The sequence below is a fragment of the Pogona vitticeps genome, chromosome 3, assembly GCF_051106095.1.
Source record: "Pogona vitticeps strain Pit_001003342236 chromosome 3, PviZW2.1, whole genome shotgun sequence".
Taxonomy (NCBI): Eukaryota; Metazoa; Chordata; class Lepidosauria; order Squamata; family Agamidae; genus Pogona; species Pogona vitticeps.
This window is the reverse complement of record NC_135785.1, coordinates 15,727,263-15,747,538: the sequence shown is the minus strand read 5'-3', so window position 1 is coordinate 15,747,538 and position 20,276 is coordinate 15,727,263. Positions and strand designations below refer to the sequence as shown.

The window sequence follows — 20,276 nt, the reverse complement described above, 5'->3', positions numbered from 1 at the left end:
TAGAGTGCTTCCAAGCTTCAGTAACTTCCAGGGAGGTTTTAGCTTACCCAGGCAGACTTACCAGGGCTGGGTGCACCGCAGGGTTCTTGACACTACTCATACTCAATGAAGGGCAAAAGATGAAAAAAGACATTCCGTGTGTACATCTATATTTGAAGGACTGACTGGATCATGCCCTTAATTTGCTCCTGTTTTTGGCTAGAGACTTCCCCCTGCCCCACTTTGCATCTACATCCTCCATGCGAACCCCAGTTCACAAATTGGTTCAAAAGATATGATGGGCTTGAAGTCTACAAGACTGACTTTGCCAACAGTCTATATCTTCAAACACTTTGGCTTAGGTAGCTCTCAGAACCAGATCAGATAATTAGCTTTCATCTCTCATTTTCTCTCTCTCTCTCTCTCTCTCTTGTCCTGAGATTCTTCCACCAGCATCTTTCAACAGAAAGCGAGCCGAAGCCTTTCGGATCGTACAGAAAATAATTGCCTCTTTTCAACCGAAGTATGTTTCCTCCCTTCCACCAACCCTTTTCTAAAAATCTGAGTGAAATCCAAAGAGCTGATAACAGGTAATATGAAAGAAAGTATTTCATAAAGCACATTCTTCCACAGGATGTGTATTAAGGCCAATAAATAATAGCTGCAAATATAATTTAAACTAAATGACATTCACAGCAAACAGAAGTGCCCAATTTCATCCCTGCCTAGATGGGAGTGAAAAGCACTTTGTATCTTGTACTGCTAGCTCCAGACTGCTTTATAATGTGGTTTTGGGGTCAGGTTGCTCACCTTTGATGATCGTTTGGTAAAAAGATGTTTACAAAGGAAGACAGGTGTCCTATGTTACTGATAGGTTCTGTTCTTTTTGAGTGTACTGTATATTAGATGCATTTCTGTCTAATTCAGGGAACGTCAATCTGGTGCCCTTCTGATGCTTGGGATTACAGCTCCCCATAACTCCTGCCAGTTTGACCAATGGCTGGGATTCATGGGAGCGGCAGCTCAAAATCGCCAGAGAGTTCCAGGTTGCCTACCTTGCCCTAAACTTCCTGTAAGTCATATGATTTTGTAGTTCAGCACTCCTAAGCTGTTTCTTCTTTCTCCCCAGCACGCGCCATCAAAAGCCTTCTTGAAGACATGGTCATTTTTGACTGAAAACTAAATGCCAAATTCTTTCTTTTATCCACAGAGAGATTCCACTTTTCCCTCCCATTGTTTCCCAGAGAATAATTAGAAGATTGTATTATGAATTCCATCCACATGTTTAGTTTTGACCTTTCGTACTATTCCAGCTCTGCTGTTCTAAAATGATAATGATTAATCAAAAGCAGAAGTACCTCTAAATCCATGGTGTACCTTAAGTGAAAAACTATAATAAAATTGGTGTCTATGAGGGAAGAAGCTGGCTGGATAGCTCAGTGGTATAGGTCTCCAGAGGCTGTGAATATGATTCCCCACTGTATGGTCTGTGGGTGGAGCTAGCCTGTGTGGCCTTGGGCAAGCTGCACAGTCTCAGGGCGCCCCCAGAAAAAGGAAATGGTTAGCCACTTCTGGAAAACCCTGAAAAGGGGTTGCTAGAAGTCAGAATTGACTTGACAGCACATGATTATTATTATGAGGGAAGAAAAGGAGCATCTTTTAAAACTCACTCTGCATGTGCGTCTTTGAAAATTTATGTAAAACCTTTTATGTATTACATAAAACCTAGCTTTGTATCTAGTTCTGTGTCTCTCGGATACTGAACCAATGGTATTTAATTATTCCCTATTAAAAACATTTTGCATCCTGCCTTCATCCTTGAAGATAGCTGAGTAATGTGTAACACTATGATTTTTTTAAAAAAAAAAACACAGTATGGTACTGTATGGTTACAGTAAAGCTACAGGAAGCCCGATTTAGGCTGAATATCAGGAAACACATCTTAACTGTTAGAGCAGTATGACAATGGAACCAATTACCTCAAGAGGTGGTGAGCGCTCGAATGCTGGAGGCATTCAAGAGAAAATTAGATGACCATCTGTCAGACCTGCTTTGATTTGGATTCCTGCATTGAGCAGAGGGTTGGACTCGATAGCCTTATAAGTCCCTTCCAACTCAATTATTCTATGATTCTACGATACTGCGTTTGAGGATTTTTCTGTTGTGTGCTGGTTGTGGCCCATGGATATAATTCATATTTATTGACAATTTATTTCTTTAATCAATTTATACAATGTTTACCTGTCAGTTCCAGATCAGGCACCAATTCTCCTTGGACATTTCGGTTGCCCTCCCTCTATATCAGTGTTTTCCAACCTGGGAGGCGTGACCCCCAAGGGTTTTGCAAAATATTTTCTGGGGTGGGGTGGGGTGTAGCCCTTGTTAAATTATTTCTTCCTTGACATTTTGGAGCAGGACGTTAAAATGGTGCGTATATGCATGTATCAGTAACTTGGATTATTATGGCAAAAGAAGCTTCTAGATTCTGAGAATGGATGACCCAATTAAAAATACCTTTTTATGAAAACATGGTGGAAGGGGTGCAGGTAACCTGACTATGATAAAAGGAGGTTGTGACTCAGAAAAGGTTGGTAAACACTGCTCTAGATCGACGACTACACATCACCCTTTTACTTTTCCCCTAGCCAGAATATTTTCCCCATGTAATCAAGAGTACTTGAGGAACACGTTCTTATTATATAGAAAAATGAAAGGCCCCTCCATGCATGGAGGTCTATAGCTACTAGAATGGTCCATCGCTCTGCATGCAAATTAATAGTGCACTGGTTAAACTGCTGTAGTGCAGCCAAAAATTGTGCTCATGACCCAGGGTTCAATCCCAAGTAACCGGCTCAAGGTTTACTCAGCCTTCCATCTTTTCAAGGTTGGTAAAATCTGGTGGGCAGGGCAATGTGTAGCCTGTATAATTATGAACTGCCCAGAGAGTGCTTTAAATACTATGGGGTGATATATAAGCAGTACACGTTGCGGTATTTGATCATATATTTATCCTACTCAATTTATTCTAAGGAATGCAGGGTGGAATACATCTCTTTCTCTTTTGCTTCTCTCCTGTCCACTAGACTGATTGATTGATTGATTGATTGATTGATTGATTGATTGATTGATTGATTGATTGATTGATTGATTGATTGATTGATTGATTGATTGATTGATTGAATTTGTACCTCACCCATTTAGTCCACTGACTACTCTGGGCGGCTAACAACATATAAAAATAAACCATTTAAAATATGTATTAAAATATTTGAAACCCATGATTCATTTTTCAGGAATCTGAGCAGTGTACAAGTGTCAGAATGTGGCAGTAACTAGTTACAAGTAACATAGTTATCTGCGCTACTGGTTTACAAGTAATCTAATTAGTAATTATAAAGGCTTTTAAAAGTCAGGTAACACCTCATTGTTACTTAGGTGAAATGAATAATACATAGCTACTGTCAAAAATTTACACATACAGGACATTTTATGACATTTTAGGAGAACTTTGATAGCAATTTTTCCAGTTTTATGCCATTCTGTTATAAATCCTATGTGGGAGGATTTTTTTTTCCCCTTTGGGTTTACAAAATAAATTACAAGGTGCCGTATCAGAATCAGAGAGTATATCCCTGTTTTTTCTGGGCTGCCAGTAATGGCAAAGCAATGTGCCAATAATACACAACAAAACAAATGACTTGCACAATTGGAGCAACAATAATGTTAAGGGCAACCTGATTGCTAAGACATAATGAGTAATGCAATGCGCTTTTTAAATAAGCCCTGACAAGATTATGACAAATAGTGTACAATACAATAGACTTGGGAGAAGGAAAGCACAATCCGGTGAAACTTAATCGTGGCTGAATAGCATTGATGTCTATGGGTTTTAGGTTAGTCATGACTGAAGCTGCAATCCCATGCTTATTTATTTAAGATATTTATATCCTGCCTTTCTCCTGAAAAGGACACAAGGCAGCTTACCGTATCAAAAAACGGTATTAAAAACTAAGAATATTAAATTGTTAGAGTTTTAAAAAACAACTGAACAAATCTAACATGAAAAATGCTCCAATTACCATACAATTGCTCTCATTTCATATGCTAGCAAGGTTATGCTCAAAATCCTACAAGGTAGGCTTCAGCAGTATGTGGACTGAGAACTCCCAGAAGTACAAGCTGGATTCCGAAGGGGCAGAGGAACTAGAGAGCAAATTGCTAACATGCACTGGATTACGGAGAAAGCCAGAGAGTTCCAGAAAAACATTTACTTCTGCTTCATTGACTATTCAAAAGCCTTTGACTGTGTGGACCACAACATACTATGGCAAGTTCTTAAAGAAATGGGAGTGCCTGATCACCTTATCTATCTCCTGAGAAATCTATATGTGGGACAGAACGCAACAGTTAGAACTGGATATGGAACAACTGACTGGTTCAAAATTAGGAAAGGAGTACGACAAGGCTGTATATTGTCTCCCTGCTTATTTAACTTATATGCAGAATACATCATGCGAAAGGCAGGACTCGATGAATCCCAAGATGGAATCAAGATTGCCAGAAGAAATACAGTATCAACAACCTCAGATACACAGATGATACCACTCTGATGGAAGAAAGTGAGGAGGAATTAAGAACCTCGTAATGAGGGTACAAGAGGAAAGCACAAAAATTGGTCTGAAGTTCAACATTAAAAAAACCAAGATCATGGCCACTGGCCCATCACCTCCTGGCAAATAGAAGAGGAAGATATGGAGGCAGTGACAGATTTTACTTTCTTGGGCTCCATGATCACTGCAGATGGTGACAGCAGCCCCCAAATTAAAAGACGCCTGCTTCTTGGGAGGAAAACAATGATAAACCTAGACAACATCTTAAAAAGCAGAGACATCACCTTGCTGACAAAGGTCCGCACAGTCAAAGCTATGGTTTTTCCAGTTGTGATGTATGGAAGTGAGAGCTGGACCATAAAGAAAGCTGACCCCCAAAGAATTAATACTTTTGAGTTGTGGTGCTGGAGATGACTCTTGAGAGTCCCCTGGAATGCAAAGAGAACAAACCTATCAATTTTGAAGGCAATCAACCCTGAGTGCTCACTGGAAGGACGGATCCTGAAGCAGAGGCTCCAATATTTTGGCCATCTCATGAGAAGAGAAGTCCCTGGAAAAGACCCTGATGTTGGGAAAGTGTGAAGGAAAGAGGAGAAGGGACGGCAGAGGACGAGATGGTTGGACAGTGTCATCAAAGCTACCAACATGAATTTGACCCAACTCCGGGAGGCAGTGGAAGACTGGAGGGCCTGGTGTGCTCTGGTCCATGGGGTCACAATGAGTCAGACACAACTTAACGACTAAATAACAACAACAAAATATTAAAAATAGTAGATCAACTAGTTGGTATGAAAAACAGGGATTGGAGTATAGTTCCTTTCAGCTTATCAGCCCTAGCCAACAAGCCCACTGATTGGGTTTACGACAACTGTAATCTAAACATCTATAGATCAGCAGGTTCCCATTCCTTTTAAAGTCCCATGGCACTAAAAGGATGCAATAAGAACCCACTACGACTTCCAACAATGCCCGTATAGAAGAGTACTGGGAGATTTATGCCATTGCTTTCAACGAGGCCTGTGTGCACAAATTACCAGTAAACCCATCTCCTAGATTGTTATGGCAAAGGCCTGATAGCTAGAATATAGTGGAAATTTGTGGAAATTAAAAAAACAACAACCCCCAATTAAAATGGAAACCATCCAAGGGCGCAGTTAGACTATTCTGCACCTTAGATTTAATTTACATGGTGCCTTCTCAAAGGAGAGTAACCCAACCTGCTGTATTTGGGGGTGTTACATACAGCACTGATGTTACCTGTCTGTCATGGGTTTGGAGGGAAAGTTCCATCCTATGGGGAGTGGAAGGCGGGACATCAGGAGGAGGGGCTGTACTGTATAAATATGTGATGCGTGTGTGGAGAAGCTAAGCAGACGAAGCAGCAGCTGGGAAGAAGGAGTTGGTGTGGGAGTCTGTGTGTCAGACAGGGTACTACTGTGTGTCAGAGTACCAACCTGATAGGTTCAGGTGTCTGTTGGTTAGCCAGAACTGATAGGTTCAGGGTCTGGGCTTTAACTTAAGGTTCTGTGTGAACCAAACTGTATGCTTGTATGAGTGAAACTAAGCCACGTTACTTTATCTGATTCACCTGATTGTTTTATTTACCCTGTTTGTATTTAAAATAAACCTTATTCTTTTTATTGTTTAAAAATCCATCCCTGGTCTGTGTGACTTCTTAAAGGGAATGGTTGGTGGCAGCTTAGTGTAAACTGTGTGGCAGATCCCAGTAGGTCTGGGTCTGTCACATTGATTGGTGTCCAGCGTGTGGGATACGACTGGTCCAGTTGTCCAGTGGTCCAGCAAAGCCTTGGCAAGTGTGCCCAGAGCAAGGGGGGTCTAGTCAGGGACAGTCTGAGGCGCGTAGGTAATCTTCTAGGTGTACCTCACGGGGAGGTGCGCTAGTAGAAGAACGTGCCAACTGGGGAGACTTAGATTAAGGTGCTCTGAGGCAGCCTAGTTTTGGCGGGAAAAAGCTGAGGCAAAACTGCGTAGCAACAGTGAGCTAGCTTGCCAGCTGAGAGGCCCAGCAGAGGGGGGTAGGCTCTGACTCGATACTGTTGCAAGTTAGTGCTGAAGAACAGCAGCAATCTCTATAGGAGAGCTGGTTCTGAGGCAAGAAGGAAAAAAGTGGTCGTTTTATTTTGAGGCTTGACTTTTAAAAGCAGCCTGTTCTGAGGGGGGATTATGCCCTTGACTCGAAGCCAGATAGCAGACATGAGTAAAGTGAAAGACCCCCAGATTGACCAAGGTTCTGAGGATGAATTTGGCTCAGTGCAAGGTGACAGCACAGGAGAGCAAGACCCAGAACTCAGAAAATTGCTCATAGCCCAACAGCATGAACTGAGGATGAGGCAATTTGAAGTGGAGGAAAGATTAGAGAGAGAAAAAATGGAGGAAAGGGAAAGAGAGAAACAAAGGCAATTTGAAATAGAGAGATTGGAAAGGGAAGAAAGATTGGAGAGAGAGAGAATGGAAATGGAGAGGGAGAGAGAGAAAATTGCTCTGGAAAAAGAAAGAATGGCGTTTGAATTAAGAAAACTGGAAATGATGAACCAGAACAATAATAACAATAGGGATTCTGAGGGAGGCCAACTGTCTAAAGCTGACCTGAAGAAATTCCCTGTGTACCACAAGGGAGATTGTCCTGAGGTGTTCTTTTCCTTAGTGGAAAGAGCGTTTGTGGACTTCTCAGTGAGGGAAACTGAGAAGATGACCATCATGCGATCTTTAATCAGTGGTAGCCTGGCTGAGGTTTATGCCGAGATGCCTGAGGAACTGATGAAAGATTTTGCAGAGTTTAAAAAACTGGTGTTTGCCAGACATGGGATAAATGCAGAGCAGCTGAGACAAAGATTCAGGTCCCTAACCAAGAAGCCAGAGCAGACTTTTACCCAAGTGGGGGCCCAATTGGTGAGGCTGCTTGAGAAATGGCTATCGCAGGAGGGAACAGAGACCTATGAACAGCTTAAAGATTTGATAGCACTGGAACAGTTCTATTCAGTCCTGCATGGGGAATTGAAATTCCAGGTGAGGGAAAGGAAACCGAAATCTGTGGCAGCAGCCGCAGAGATCGCGGATTTTATTTCCCAAATAAGAAAGCCCTTGGGTGAGGGGAAATCTGTAGGTAAACCCAAAGAAACCTACAGCAAGTACTCTCAGGGACTAGGGAAAAGCCAGCAAGGGGGAGGGGCCCATGGTGAAGGGAAGCCCTCAGACATGAAACTAAGACCTCAGATTTTGGAGGGAAAACCAAAACAAGATGAGAGAGAATCAAAATACACCAGAAAATGTTATTTCTGTCAGGGAAAGGGTCATCTAATCTCAGAGTGTGAGAAATTAAAGCAGCTAAAAGGAATGGTGCCTCAGAATTCTAGTGGGACCAAGCCAAAAGCTGTGTTCTGTGTCCAGAAAGAGCAATGCTCAGTGTCACTGAGGGAGCCTGTTGCCATGACTACTCAGTCTGGAACAGCTACCTCTGCTGATCAGGCTGAGGAAAATGGTCCTCTTGTGGAGGTAAAACGCTGCTTGCTGGTGAAAACAGATTCCCAGTTGTTTGAGACAGCAGGGGTGGACGTAGGGATACTTGACCGTCAGTATAGGGGGCTGCGGGACACTTGTTCCCAGGTAACCCTGTGCCATCCAGATATCATCCCTAGGGAGTTTATAATACCAAATGAGAGCATGAAGGTGGCAGGGATTGAGGGGCAGGTAATCTCTCTGCCAGTAGCAGAGGTACCTGTCAACTTTCAAGGCTGGAGGGGAGATTGGCGGCTAGCGATTTCATCGACTCTGCCAGCAGCCGTGCTCGTGGGAAATGACCTGGCTGAACATGTGAAAAGGGTGCTAGTGATTACACGCTCACAAGCCACCACGGGGACAGTTCAAGGGGGTAATGATGAGCCAGAGACGGAAGCAGAGGGGAGTTCAGAAGCTGTGGTGGAAACCTTAACCACAGACAGCAGATTTGGACAAGAGCAAAAGGCAGACGCCACTCTCCAAAAGTGTTTTGAACAGGTGACTGACGCCCAGCTAACACCTGAAACCCCAGTGAGATTTCTGGAGAAAAAGGGGATTTTATATAGAGAGACCCTGAGGAATATCTCAAAAGGGGGAGATGGGATCAGAAGTCAGCTAGTGGTACCTGAAAAGTATCGCCCCATGATCTTACAAAGGGGGCACTCTGACATGTTTGCTGCACACTTAGGAGTGAACAAAACACAGCAGAGAATCACACAGAATTTCTACTGGCCTGACATAGGGAAGCAGATCAGGGAGTTCTGTAAACAATGTGATGTGTGTCAAAGGCAGGGGAATAACCGCGACAGGACCAAAGCAAAGTTGTGCCCTTTGCCTGTGATTGACACTCCGTTCAAATGCATAGGGGTGGATATTGTGGGACCTTTGCCCAAGGCCACAAAGAGGGGGAACAGGTTCATCCTAACAATTGTGGACCATGCCACAAGGTATCCTGAAGCCATACCCTTGTCTAACATTGAAACTAACACAGTGGCCGATGCTTTGGTAGGGTATATGTCCAGGATGGGATTTGCCTCAGAGATAATCACAGATTTGGGAGCATCGTTCACATCAAAGCTCATGAAACGCTTATGGCAAATCTGTGGAATTAAGCACAAAGAAACCACTGCCTATCATCCGGAAAGTAATGGGTTAACTGAGAAGTTCAATGGGACTCTAATGCGCATGATTAGGGCTTACTTGGCAGAGAATCCAAACAATTGGGACCAGAAGCTGCAATCCCTTTTGTTTGCGTATCGATCAGTGCCACAAGCCAGTACCGGGTTCAGTCCATTTGAACTTTTATTTGGGAGAAGGGTGAAAGGGCCCCTTGATTTGATCAAACAAAATTGGGAGCAGATCACCCAGGATGACCCACAAGACGTTGTGACTTACATAGACACCTTGATGAATGACCTAAGGAGAAATCTAGAGCTGGCAGCAGAAAACCTGCAAGCTCAGAAGGTCAGACAGAAAACTTGGTATGACCACAAAGCTAGAGAGAGGCACTTTGACCCAGGGGAGGAAGTGCTTTGGCTTAGGCCCTGCAGAGAGAATAAGCTGCAGCTCAAATGGGCAGGACCATATAGGGTCATTTCCAAGATGTCAGACCTGAACTACCTAATAGAGCAGGAGGAGAACCAAGCAAGGAGGGTGGTTCATGTGAATGCCCTAAAACCCTACTACAGAGGGGAACAGAGGGTTTTATTCGCGATAAAAGCAGCTGAGAGTGAGGAAGCGGAATTACCCTTCTGGGAGGGTAGAGGGGAAGTAAAATACAACCCAGAGGAGGTAAAGATCAGTCCTGCACTCACCCAAGACCAGCAGCAAGAACTAAAAATGCTGCTTAGCAAATATCAACAGGTGTTTTCCAACAAGCCGGGGATAGTGAAGGGAGTGATGCATCGGATCCACACAGGGGATGCACCCCCGCAGGCAGTATCCCCATACCGAGTAACGGGACCCTATAGGGACAAGGTGCGGAAGGAGCTGGACGAGATGCTTAGGGAGAACATAATCGTCCCCTCTTCTAGTCCTTGGTCCTCTCCGATAGTCCTTGTGGACAAGCCTGATGGGAGCATTAGGTTTTGTGTCGATTACAGGAAATTAAACCGTGTAACCACTCCTGATGCCTACCCAATGCCCAGGCTAGACAACCTGATTGAAACCATAGGGGGTTGTCGGTTCATCTCATCATTGGACCTGGTAAAGGGATATTGGCAATTAAGAATTGATCCCAGGGATCAAGAAAAGACTGCCTTTTGCAGCCCTTTTGGTCTCTATGAGTTTCGAGTCCTGAGCTTTGGTCTCAGAAATGCACCAGCCACATTCCAAAGGCTGATGGACCAGACCTTGGCAGGGCTCAGTGACTTTACAGTGGCCTACATTGACGACATAGGGATCTTCAGTAATACCTGGGAAGATCACCTGATACACCTGGAGTTAGTGCTGCAAAGGTTAAGTGCAGCAGGGCTAACAGTAAAGGCCAGCAAGTGTCAGCTGGGTAGCCCAGAAATAAAATACTTGGGTCACATGGTAGGGGGAGGAATGATAAAACCCCTGGAGGCCAAAATAGAAGCTGTTCGTGATTGGCCTAGACCCAACACCAAGAAAAAAGTCAAATCATTTCTTGGGTTGGTGGGCTACTACAGAAAGTTCATCCCGAGGTTTAGCGAGATTGCGGCTCCGCTGACCGATCTGACGAGGAAGAGGGCTGATGACCGCATCCCGTGGACCAGCGACTGTGAGGCGGCGTTCCAGAGGTTGAAGGAGGCGTTAATCAACTATCCGGTCCTGCGCGCTCCAGACTTCGACCGGGAGTTCATCATCTACACCGATGCGTCTAACAGCGGGGTAGGAGCAGTTCTGTGCCAGGAGGATGAGAATGGTGACCAGCATCCAGTGTCCTACCTGAGTAGGAAACTTCAAAAAGGACTATGACTTTGAAGTGAAGGTGGTCAGAGGGTCAGTGAACTGTGTTGCTGACGCCTTATCAAGAAGACCTGAAGAATGAAGACGGCGAAAGAACATGGACTATGTGTATATAATGCTGATAAAAAGTAAAATGTACCTGGTTTTGAATTTGGTTTGTATTAATAAAGGTAAATTGATGTACTGTATATGGTAAAATGTTTAAATGCATATTTGCTATGGTTAACTTGGAGTGTAAGTATGAGTAAGTATAATATGGTATGTATAACTGTTTTTGTGTATTTTATACAGGTTGTTTTTTGGTGAAAAGCACCTTAGCTTTCCCCCTACAAAACAACTTTTAAAGAGGGGAGGTGTTACATACAGCACTGATGTTACCTGTCTGTCATGGGTTTGGAGGGAAAGTTCCATCCTATGGGGAGTGGAAGGCGGGACATCAGGAGGAGGGGCTGTACTGTATAAATATGTGATGCGTGTGTGGAGAAGCTAAGCAGACGAAGCAGCAGCTGGGAAGAAGGAGTTGGTGTGGGAGTCTGTGTGTCAGACAGGGTACTACTGTGTGTCAGAGTACCAACCTGATAGGTTCAGGTGTCTGTTGGTTAGCCAGAACTGATAGGTTCAGGGTCTGGGCTTTAACTTAAGGTTCTGTGTGAACCAAACTGTATGCTTGTATGAGTGAAACTAAGCCACGTTACTTTATCTGATTCACCTGATTGTTTTATTTACCCTGTTTGTATTTAAAATAAACCTTATTCTTTTTATTGTTTAAAAATCCATCCCTGGTCTGTGTGACTTCTTAAAGGGAATGGTTGGTGGCAGCTTAGTGTAACTGTGTGACATATCCCAGTAGGTCTGGGTTTGTCACAGGGGGCTCTCATGGTCATGTTGTCAAATGAAACCCTTGATGTATACCCCAAAGTTCTACTATTAAGAAACTATTGATTCCATCCCAGTTTTCAGGCATTCTATAGCTCTCTTGCTGATTTTCTGCTATCTGACAAAGTTCTTGGTACTCCATCAAAGAGTTGAATCCTTTCACCTATTTCTTTTATCCTTTAGGAGGTGCAGGGTCGGCTTTTATTGCTGCATTTGATTTTTGTTTTTTAAACTCTTGCTTTTAGCTGATAGCTGCTTTTATAGGTATACTGCATTTTTGGCTGTTTGAAATAGATATACAGGATATTGGTAATAATAAAAATCAGAAACATCACATCTATTTTAGATGTAGTGGAAGAAGACATACTGGACAAAATCCAATTTTAGCCTAAGCTAGAGTAGACCCATGGAAATCAATAGGATTTATGTAGTGTTGTTGACCAGTGAATCCAATTCATTTTAACGGGTCTGTTGGGACTAAAATTGAATTTAGCTCCATAGAAGCTATGGCACTGGAAGGAGGTACTGCTTCAGGGGCTAAACATTAAATCTTCTAGATTATATGACTATGTTTTCCAAATTTGCCAGAATAATACTGCATTTTGACAAGGGCACAGCCAAAATTTGCAGTTGGCCCCAAACACTTTATCCTTGTTGCAGACTATCAGGGACAATTCAGGTTAGGTCTGATATATCAAGACCAAGACACCTAATTATTTGACTGCAAAGGAGTCCTTAGCATATGATGGAAATGGCCAGAAGGTGGGGAGGTGCCTTCCCAAAACAGATAATTGTACTCACAGTTAATTTGGTGCCTCTAATGAAATCCATTATTGGCAAAATTCTTTTTCCTATGGTCTCCAAGTGTCTCTCTGCCTCTTCTTTAGTAAGAGGACTAAAAGGGGCTTTGTGCTCTAGAAGGAATTAAAAGAAGTCACACTTGCTTCTAAAAACATACATACATACATACATACATACATACATACATACATACATACATACATACATACATACATACATACATACATACATACATACATACATACATACATACATACATACATACATACCGTATTTGCCTGCGAATAAGACGACTGGGTGTATAAGACGACCCCCCCAACATTTCCACTCAAAATATAGAGTTTGTTATATACTCGCCATATAAGACTACCCCCTCTTCCGTACACCTTCCACACACCAAATAAAAGGTGATATTCATTGTCACCATTGTACGGCTGCAGCATGACTGCAGCGCCTCTAGCCCTCCCCTGCATCTCCCTATGACCGGCACAAGTGTGCAAGTGCGCATGTGTAAGGTCTGCGTAGACAAAGGGCGGGCCGGAGCACTGCTGCTTCCCGTCGAGCAGAACGGGCCAGTCACGTCGAAAACGCTGGCACCCCTGTCTTGCTGCAGATGCGTGCCGTGGCCGCGCTGGGTACCGTGTGATACTGGACAGTATGTAGAATGAGGTGGGCAGGCACCGGGAGGCTACTATGGGCACCGGCCGAGCATCGGAAGGCCACTATGGGCAGCTATGTCTATCCCAACTGAAGTGCACCTGGTGTTTAAGATGACCCCCCCCCACTTGGAGGCATGTTTTTCAGGGCAAAAATGTAGTCTTATATGCCAGCAAATGCAGTACATACAATCCAAATATGAATCCAAGCGAATGAACAGACAGAACCTGACCCACACTGCTTACCTGAGAAGCTTGGCAGTTTCCTACAAGACATCTTTTCTAGGAACTTCCCGACCTCTTTGTTTCTGAAACCCAGTGTCAACAAATAAGACTGTGGAGATGGACTATACCAGTCAACTGTCTGTGGCAAAGTGTGTAGTCCATGAGGGTCTGAAAGGTAAGAAGAGGAGGAATATCTACTACCATTATTATGCAAGTGGTTTCTTTGAAATGTGTAAGATGACAGTCTTCATATTTTTGTTCTAAATTCCAGAAAGCAACTTTAAAAGTCAAAGCCGTCTCGGATTAAAATATTATAAATATAATTGAGGGTAATACTTTAACAAATTAGGTTTCTTTTCTTTTCTTTTTCTTTTTTTTGCAGAAACAGCTAAGGACATCTACATTCAAGTTTCAAGTTGTGGACACAATTCTTCAGTACACTTGCTGTAGAGATTCCCATAGCGTCGCTGCTAAACTCTTTTTCCTGTCTTCGGGGGAGGGGCGTTGCATCACCTCTGGCTGTGGATTCTACAGTCTCCATGGCCTCCCATGGTGGTTCAGCCCCCCCCCCCATCTTCCTCTACTGTCCTTGCAGTTATCAAAAAGCAGCTTTTTTAAATCCAGTGGCCCCCATTCTCTCTAGGCTTCCATGCCCTGTGGGACTTCGAGTCACAGCAGGTCATTGGGTACTGTAAGAAAGACTTGTGAGGGCTTCATTTTATAACAGGAATGTGCAATTCTTTTTTTAAAAAATGTTGTCCTTGTTCCTTTTGGGGAGTATCTTTGGGGACTGAATATGTAACAAGGGTAGGCAGGACAGGAATTAGGAATGAGTAGGCTGTAGTGAAATGTTGACCAGGTGAGCACTGTCCACTTCCTTCTGCATATCTCTCCCTACCTGCCTGCTTCTCTTTATTCCTCCCCATTGTTCATCCTCTCTTTCTCTCCCCCCCCCCCCGGAAAACCTTCCTTGTGCTTTAATCAAGCTCAGGGAGGGAAAAGCTTCTATCTGTGTGAACTAATCTCTGCCTTCCTTTGCCAGCTTCATTGTTGTGTATGTGAGTGGGGAGAGATTTTCATGGGTGGTGGCAGAACATGAATTAACTTAGGTAATTAATTAACTTAATTAACTTAGTTATTTAACTTAGCTACCATGCCCTCAGAAGTGCCTTCCTGCACAACAGTGTGATTTAGAACGAAAGGTCCCATTTGTGTCAATGGGACCCTCCCCATTACAAGTCTCATGATTGGGGAAAAACCACAAGCCAGACCCAGGGCCACTACCGGATGCATCTGACCTCCAGGTCAGTGGTTCCTCACTCCTGCTTTTTGGAGAATGGTGGGATGCTATACTTGCCTGGGAGCAATCAGCTATATATTTAGGCCCCGGGGCAGCTTAACTGGTATGTTTATAAGGACAATGGCTCCCATCAGTGCATACTGGAGTGAAAGATTATGCCCTCTAGCAGAGGTGGGCAAAATGTGGTCCTTCAGAAGTTGGCTTGCAATTCCCAGTATTCCTGACATCCTTCTTTATTCAGATTGGAGGGGGGGTAATGGGAAATGTAGTCCCAAAACATCTGAACGCCACACTTCAACTATCCCAGTTCTACATGATACAATACCCATCTGAGTGAGTGAGTGTGTACAGAACTGCGAACACTTTCATAAAAATAACTTGGTTCTGCAAACAGAAGCCAAAGATACAAAAAGTATTGTGTTAAAGGCTAATATATTCACTTCAATGTGAGCTTTCGACTCATTTATGGAGGTGCTTGTTTTCCGTGTCACCTCTCAGAAAGGCCCACCTGAGATGCCTCTTATTTTGCGCTCTGGCTGGGCTGCCTTGCCTTAGCCCACCAATTCCTCTTTCATGGCAGCGTCCCACTTCAGGGGGCTGTCCCATCACTAGAGACCTTCACCCCTTTTCAGCTTTATTTTGTATTAGCCACTAAATTAACCACATTTTTTTCTCCTTCGGAGCTCCCAGTTATGTAAAGTAGTAGTAATGACTGCTCAGGGAAGCGTTTAATGTTCTTGGATATCAACTACTGCTTCATCCCCTTTGTTGTTTTCAAGGCCTATTCAATTTTTGCCAAGGGCAAAACGGGACTAACCAGATATAAAGGGGGCTCCAGACGGTATCCACACATGGGTGTGGTGGCTTCGCTTAGGGAACAGAGTGCAGGTCATTTGATTTACACATTTTTAATCCTCAGCCTATTAATGTTGATTCTCATTGCCTTCCTACCCCAGAATAGTAATGAGTTGAGAGGATTGTAGTGGATAAACTCTGTGCCACACTTTACTGTTAACCATTATAAACAACCGTTAAAAAAAGGGGGGGGGAAGGCTGCTGTAGTGCAGAATTAGGTTATGCATCAGGCTCTCAGTGGACCCCTTATCCCAAAAAAGGGGGGAGTCCCATGCCCTGAGGTCTCACGGTCCTGAAGACAGCGGGACCCCGGCTGGTCCACGTTTGACCACCCCCGGACCCCGAGCCACAATCCCACTGGTGACCTTTGGCCCAGGTGTGGCCTCAGTGCATCCTTCGCCCCGCACACTGTAATCTCATGATCCACAGCACTGGGACGTTGGGTGTGCTATAACATTACCTGTGATTGCAAGGAGACTCACCGAACCTTGTTCATTCCACACTACCCGCCAGTGTGACTGTCCTGATTTCTACCCTTTAATGGCCCATGCCCCTCGGCCAGTGTGGGATAGGCAAAAAAATCCCTGCCTCCCACTGCCAATCAGGAGATGGGTCAAAAAAAAATTCCTATCCAGCCCCAAAAGGCAACCAGGAAACTAACACTAGCACCTAGGGTGGGCGGGTGCGTTGAGGCCGAAAGGAGGGAGAAAGGAGTGCACTTAACTAGGGCACTCCTTCTCCCTACCCTCTCAGGTTGCATTTGCAAGATTTCCTTTGTCTCGCACTATCCTGGGAGGGAGAGCAAAGAAACTCTGCCCAGGCAAAGCATGCTTGCCTTGTTGCCTTCTCCCCCAATATCTGTTGCCTGAGACAGCCATGTCATTCTGCCAAATGTTAGGACCCACAAGTGACTTATGAATTGGTGTTCATTTTGCATTTTTGAGGTCTCTCTCTAGGCCAGATATAAATGGTGAAATGGTTACATAAACCTAAATCAGAACACTGCACTACTTTGAGGAGAATTGTCTGACTTCAGAAGCTAACCAGGGTCAGGGTCATCCTAACCAGGATGGAAGACCAGAGATCTCCAGACAGGACTAGAAAAGAGTGCTGTCTGATAACTAGGACAGTCACTGCCAATCATAGCAGAGTTGACAATATTACTCTAGACAGAAAAATGATCTCTCTTTTTTTGGTATAAGGCAGCATCTTGTGTCAAGTCCCAAAAGAAAAAAACACGATTCAATCACATCAAAATCAATGGATGTAAAAATGCTTAATTCTGTCTGGAAACCACAAAAAGCCCCATTTGTAAATGTTAGTAAATGTCACCTGTATAGATGTATTCCACGTAATCGGGATGCTTTTTGGTAAAACCTTCCTTCAGCTTGTCTATATTTTCAGCCTTTATTTTAGTTGCAAATGGTGTGTACATCACCGAGAAGCATTCTGCTCGCGTGATGGCTTCCTCAATCATAGCCTTTAGAAAAAGGAAGAAAGATACGATACAGACGGTGTGCTTTTTTTTTTTTTTTTTAAAAATGAGCTGCTATTAAAAAAGAGGGGGGGAAATAAAGAGGAAAACGAAAAATAATTACCTCCATGAATGATATTTCCCCTTTAATAATTGCACAGTCATGCAATGATAACATATTTGGGGGATGAATATTAATCAGAGAGAAAGTTAAATTAATTCCAGAATGGTTTGCCTATCTTACCCTCTGAAAATCAATTTTAATGTAGAAAAAGAACATTTGTAAACAGTTTTCACTGTGGCAAGCCTATGCTTTCAATAGGAAGAATAAAGGCATTAGAGAAATTATCTCAAAGATAAAAAGAAAATGAGTTTTACTTTCTCTGAAGGTCATATCTATATCACCAGAGATTTTGTTCAAAGCTTGGAGAATTGATTTAAATTTAGGTTGTTTCTAATGTGGATTATCCAGAGACAAAGCAGCACACACACAGTATAATGGACAGGCAAATGCTTTTATGACCCAAATAAGTCTACTTTTAAGGCCACTACTTAACACATGGCCACAAAACAGAAAATGCATCATCAAAAAACCCAACTAGACCAAACCAAAAGAACATTTGCATTTTGCTAATATGGGTATTAGGTATCCTGCTGTAGAGCCAGAGGTTGGAAATTTGCTTCCTCTCTATTGCTTAAATTCCAACTTTGTGATAACACCATACAGGGTAGCGTGGCAGGATAAACTGCTGTGCCACTGGGCTATTGATCAAAAGGGGACAGAGTGAGCTCCTGTTGCTTGTCCCATCTCCTGCCAACCTAGCAGTTCAAAGGCATTCAAATGCAAGTAGATTAATAGGTGCCACATTGGTGGGAAGGCAATGGCGTTCTGTGTCTAGCCATGCTGGTCACATGACCAAGTGTCTACGGACAAACGCTGGCTCTTCGGCTTAGAAATGGAGATGAGTACCAATCCCTAGAGTCAGACACAACTAAATTGCCATGGGGAACCTTTACCCTTAATAATACCATGTAATTGCTGTGGGCTAGCTACAAACAGGCACAACCTCACTTGTCATACACACTTTGTTTTAATTTTTCATATTGATACAAATGGTGAGAGACACTACAATGTGGGCAGGCATGCACATTGTTGCTTGGTGGGCATGTCATGATGTCATATGATAGGAATGCTGTGTCCTGCCAGTGACCACTTTTTTATTTTTTAAAAAGAGTATATGATCTTTGATTGCCACATGCTTCCCTTCGTCTCCAAGCTGGTACATCTGCTTTTGTGCATTAAACTACATTAAAATAAATGAATGAATTTAGGATGAGGTGCAGCATCACTTTTCCAACTCCAGCAGAAACACAAGAGACAAGGAGGCCTTTCTCAGGTCCACCTTCCGTGTAACTATTTCTTTTATTTGTTTTTGCAGAAATGCCTATTTAAAATATCCCAAATTTGGTTCTGACCTTCCCTCCTTTAGGACAGTCTAACAAAACTGTTTTGCAAAACTGTAACATGTCTGATTCTTTGGATGAGTGATTTTAAATACAGGTTTAAAGTAAGGATTCAGACCTCGGGATGTGTGAAAGGAGGTGGAAAGGAAAAAAAAATTGAAGACACAACAGTGGGCACCATTTTGAACAGTTGAGTATCTTGCCCTCATGATAATTACTAACATAGGTATAGATGGAAATTTAGAAACAGAACTTACAAATAAAATTAAAAATGCTATAATTTAAGAAGAAACCACCATCGCCATCCAGCACATCTTCAAGACTTCTGTTCTTTAACTTCAAGCCAGAGATTGTCCAGATAGCACTCCAAATACAGCTCTTTAGTAGGGAAGAACTGTGGTCCTCCTGATGTTTTTGGATTGTAACGTCCATGATCCCTCACTTAGGCCGATGAGAGTTGTAGGCAGAATAAAAATCCGGAGAGCCCATAAAAATAAGAATACATTCAAACAAAGGGTTCTCTTCTGATGCAAAGAAATGTGCCCATGCACTTAGGGGCCCTGAATAATTTTATAAGCCTCAAAGCAGGTAAAAAGATTCAGGGATTGATGCGTTTGGTGGCATCCTTGCATTCTCATAGGTGAACATTTCACTCAACCAAACGAATGATGCTACAAACATGTTGAGGCCAACAATGGGCAACACATGGCCCATCTTTCCATCACTCCTTCCCCACCCTTCCCGTGTGTGTGTTAGAGGATGGTTTTTGTAAAAGATAGATCCTCCTCTCCCCATCAAGACTCTCTGCACAATTTTAAATCTTGGAAAATTAAGGTTTTTTTGTCATTTAGAGTCCTGTGAATAAAGATGCTTCTTCCCTGTTGCATGCAGAAGGTGACAGAAATAGTGACTAAAGAGGCAGGGCTAGTGCATTTCTCCTCAGCTCTATAATGCCCATACAGGAATAACTGCAGGTATATAGCTGAAGGATGACTAGTAATCCTATGCCTGTTCCAGCTTTTGTACATGGTGTTTCCTTCTCTATTATCTTTACAACTATCCTCTGAAGCAAGTTAAAATTCTTGATGAAATGATATGTTAAGGGAAATGCACATATCCTGCTATTACACTGTTTCCTCTCAAGCATGTTATTTCAAAGATTTGTGTCTGAACCAGCAAAGGCTGCAACATGTGAACAGAGGAAAGCTCATATAGGGACATGTAGGCATGATCATCTTTTAAGACAGCTCTGCTTCTAATGACATACCAACTCTAGGGTCAGACTAGGTAATAGACCCTGAAAGATGTGAACTGTTTTAGGCTGATTGCCTGTGACAGTGACATCAGATCTTCTCGGTCCAGGTAAAAGACTCTTATCTTGGATTGGTTTCCAATGGCATATTAAAGATTAAGCACAATTATGTGCACATTTCCTGGAATTGAAAAACAGAACAATCAGTAGAAGACTTTTAATTTGACCAACGGGAGGCTGGAGCTTATTTTTTTGCTCAACATCTCTCCTTCCCCTTTCCAAAAACACGTGTTCTCCAAGGCACTGAACTGTTAGCCATTTCCCTGGCTTTTGAGAT

The 20,276-nt window shown here is 43.1% G+C and overlaps 1 protein-coding gene across 1 annotated transcript in view; it reads right to left on the bottom strand.

Annotated features, from left to right (window-relative positions):
* The window catches only part of SPATA16 (spermatogenesis associated 16), a 194,442-nt gene that overhangs the window by 49,955 nt on the left and 124,211 nt on the right, over positions 1–20,276 (bottom strand). Inside the window, exons 5-7 of the mRNA XM_020793822.3 lie at positions 17,082–17,229; positions 13,616–13,762; positions 12,714–12,826 (exon numbers count right to left, since the gene is read on the bottom strand). Coding sequence (XP_020649481.3) covers positions 12,714–12,826; positions 13,616–13,762; positions 17,082–17,229 — 408 coding nt within the window. The remainder of the gene's footprint in view (positions 1–12,713; positions 12,827–13,615; positions 13,763–17,081; positions 17,230–20,276) is intronic.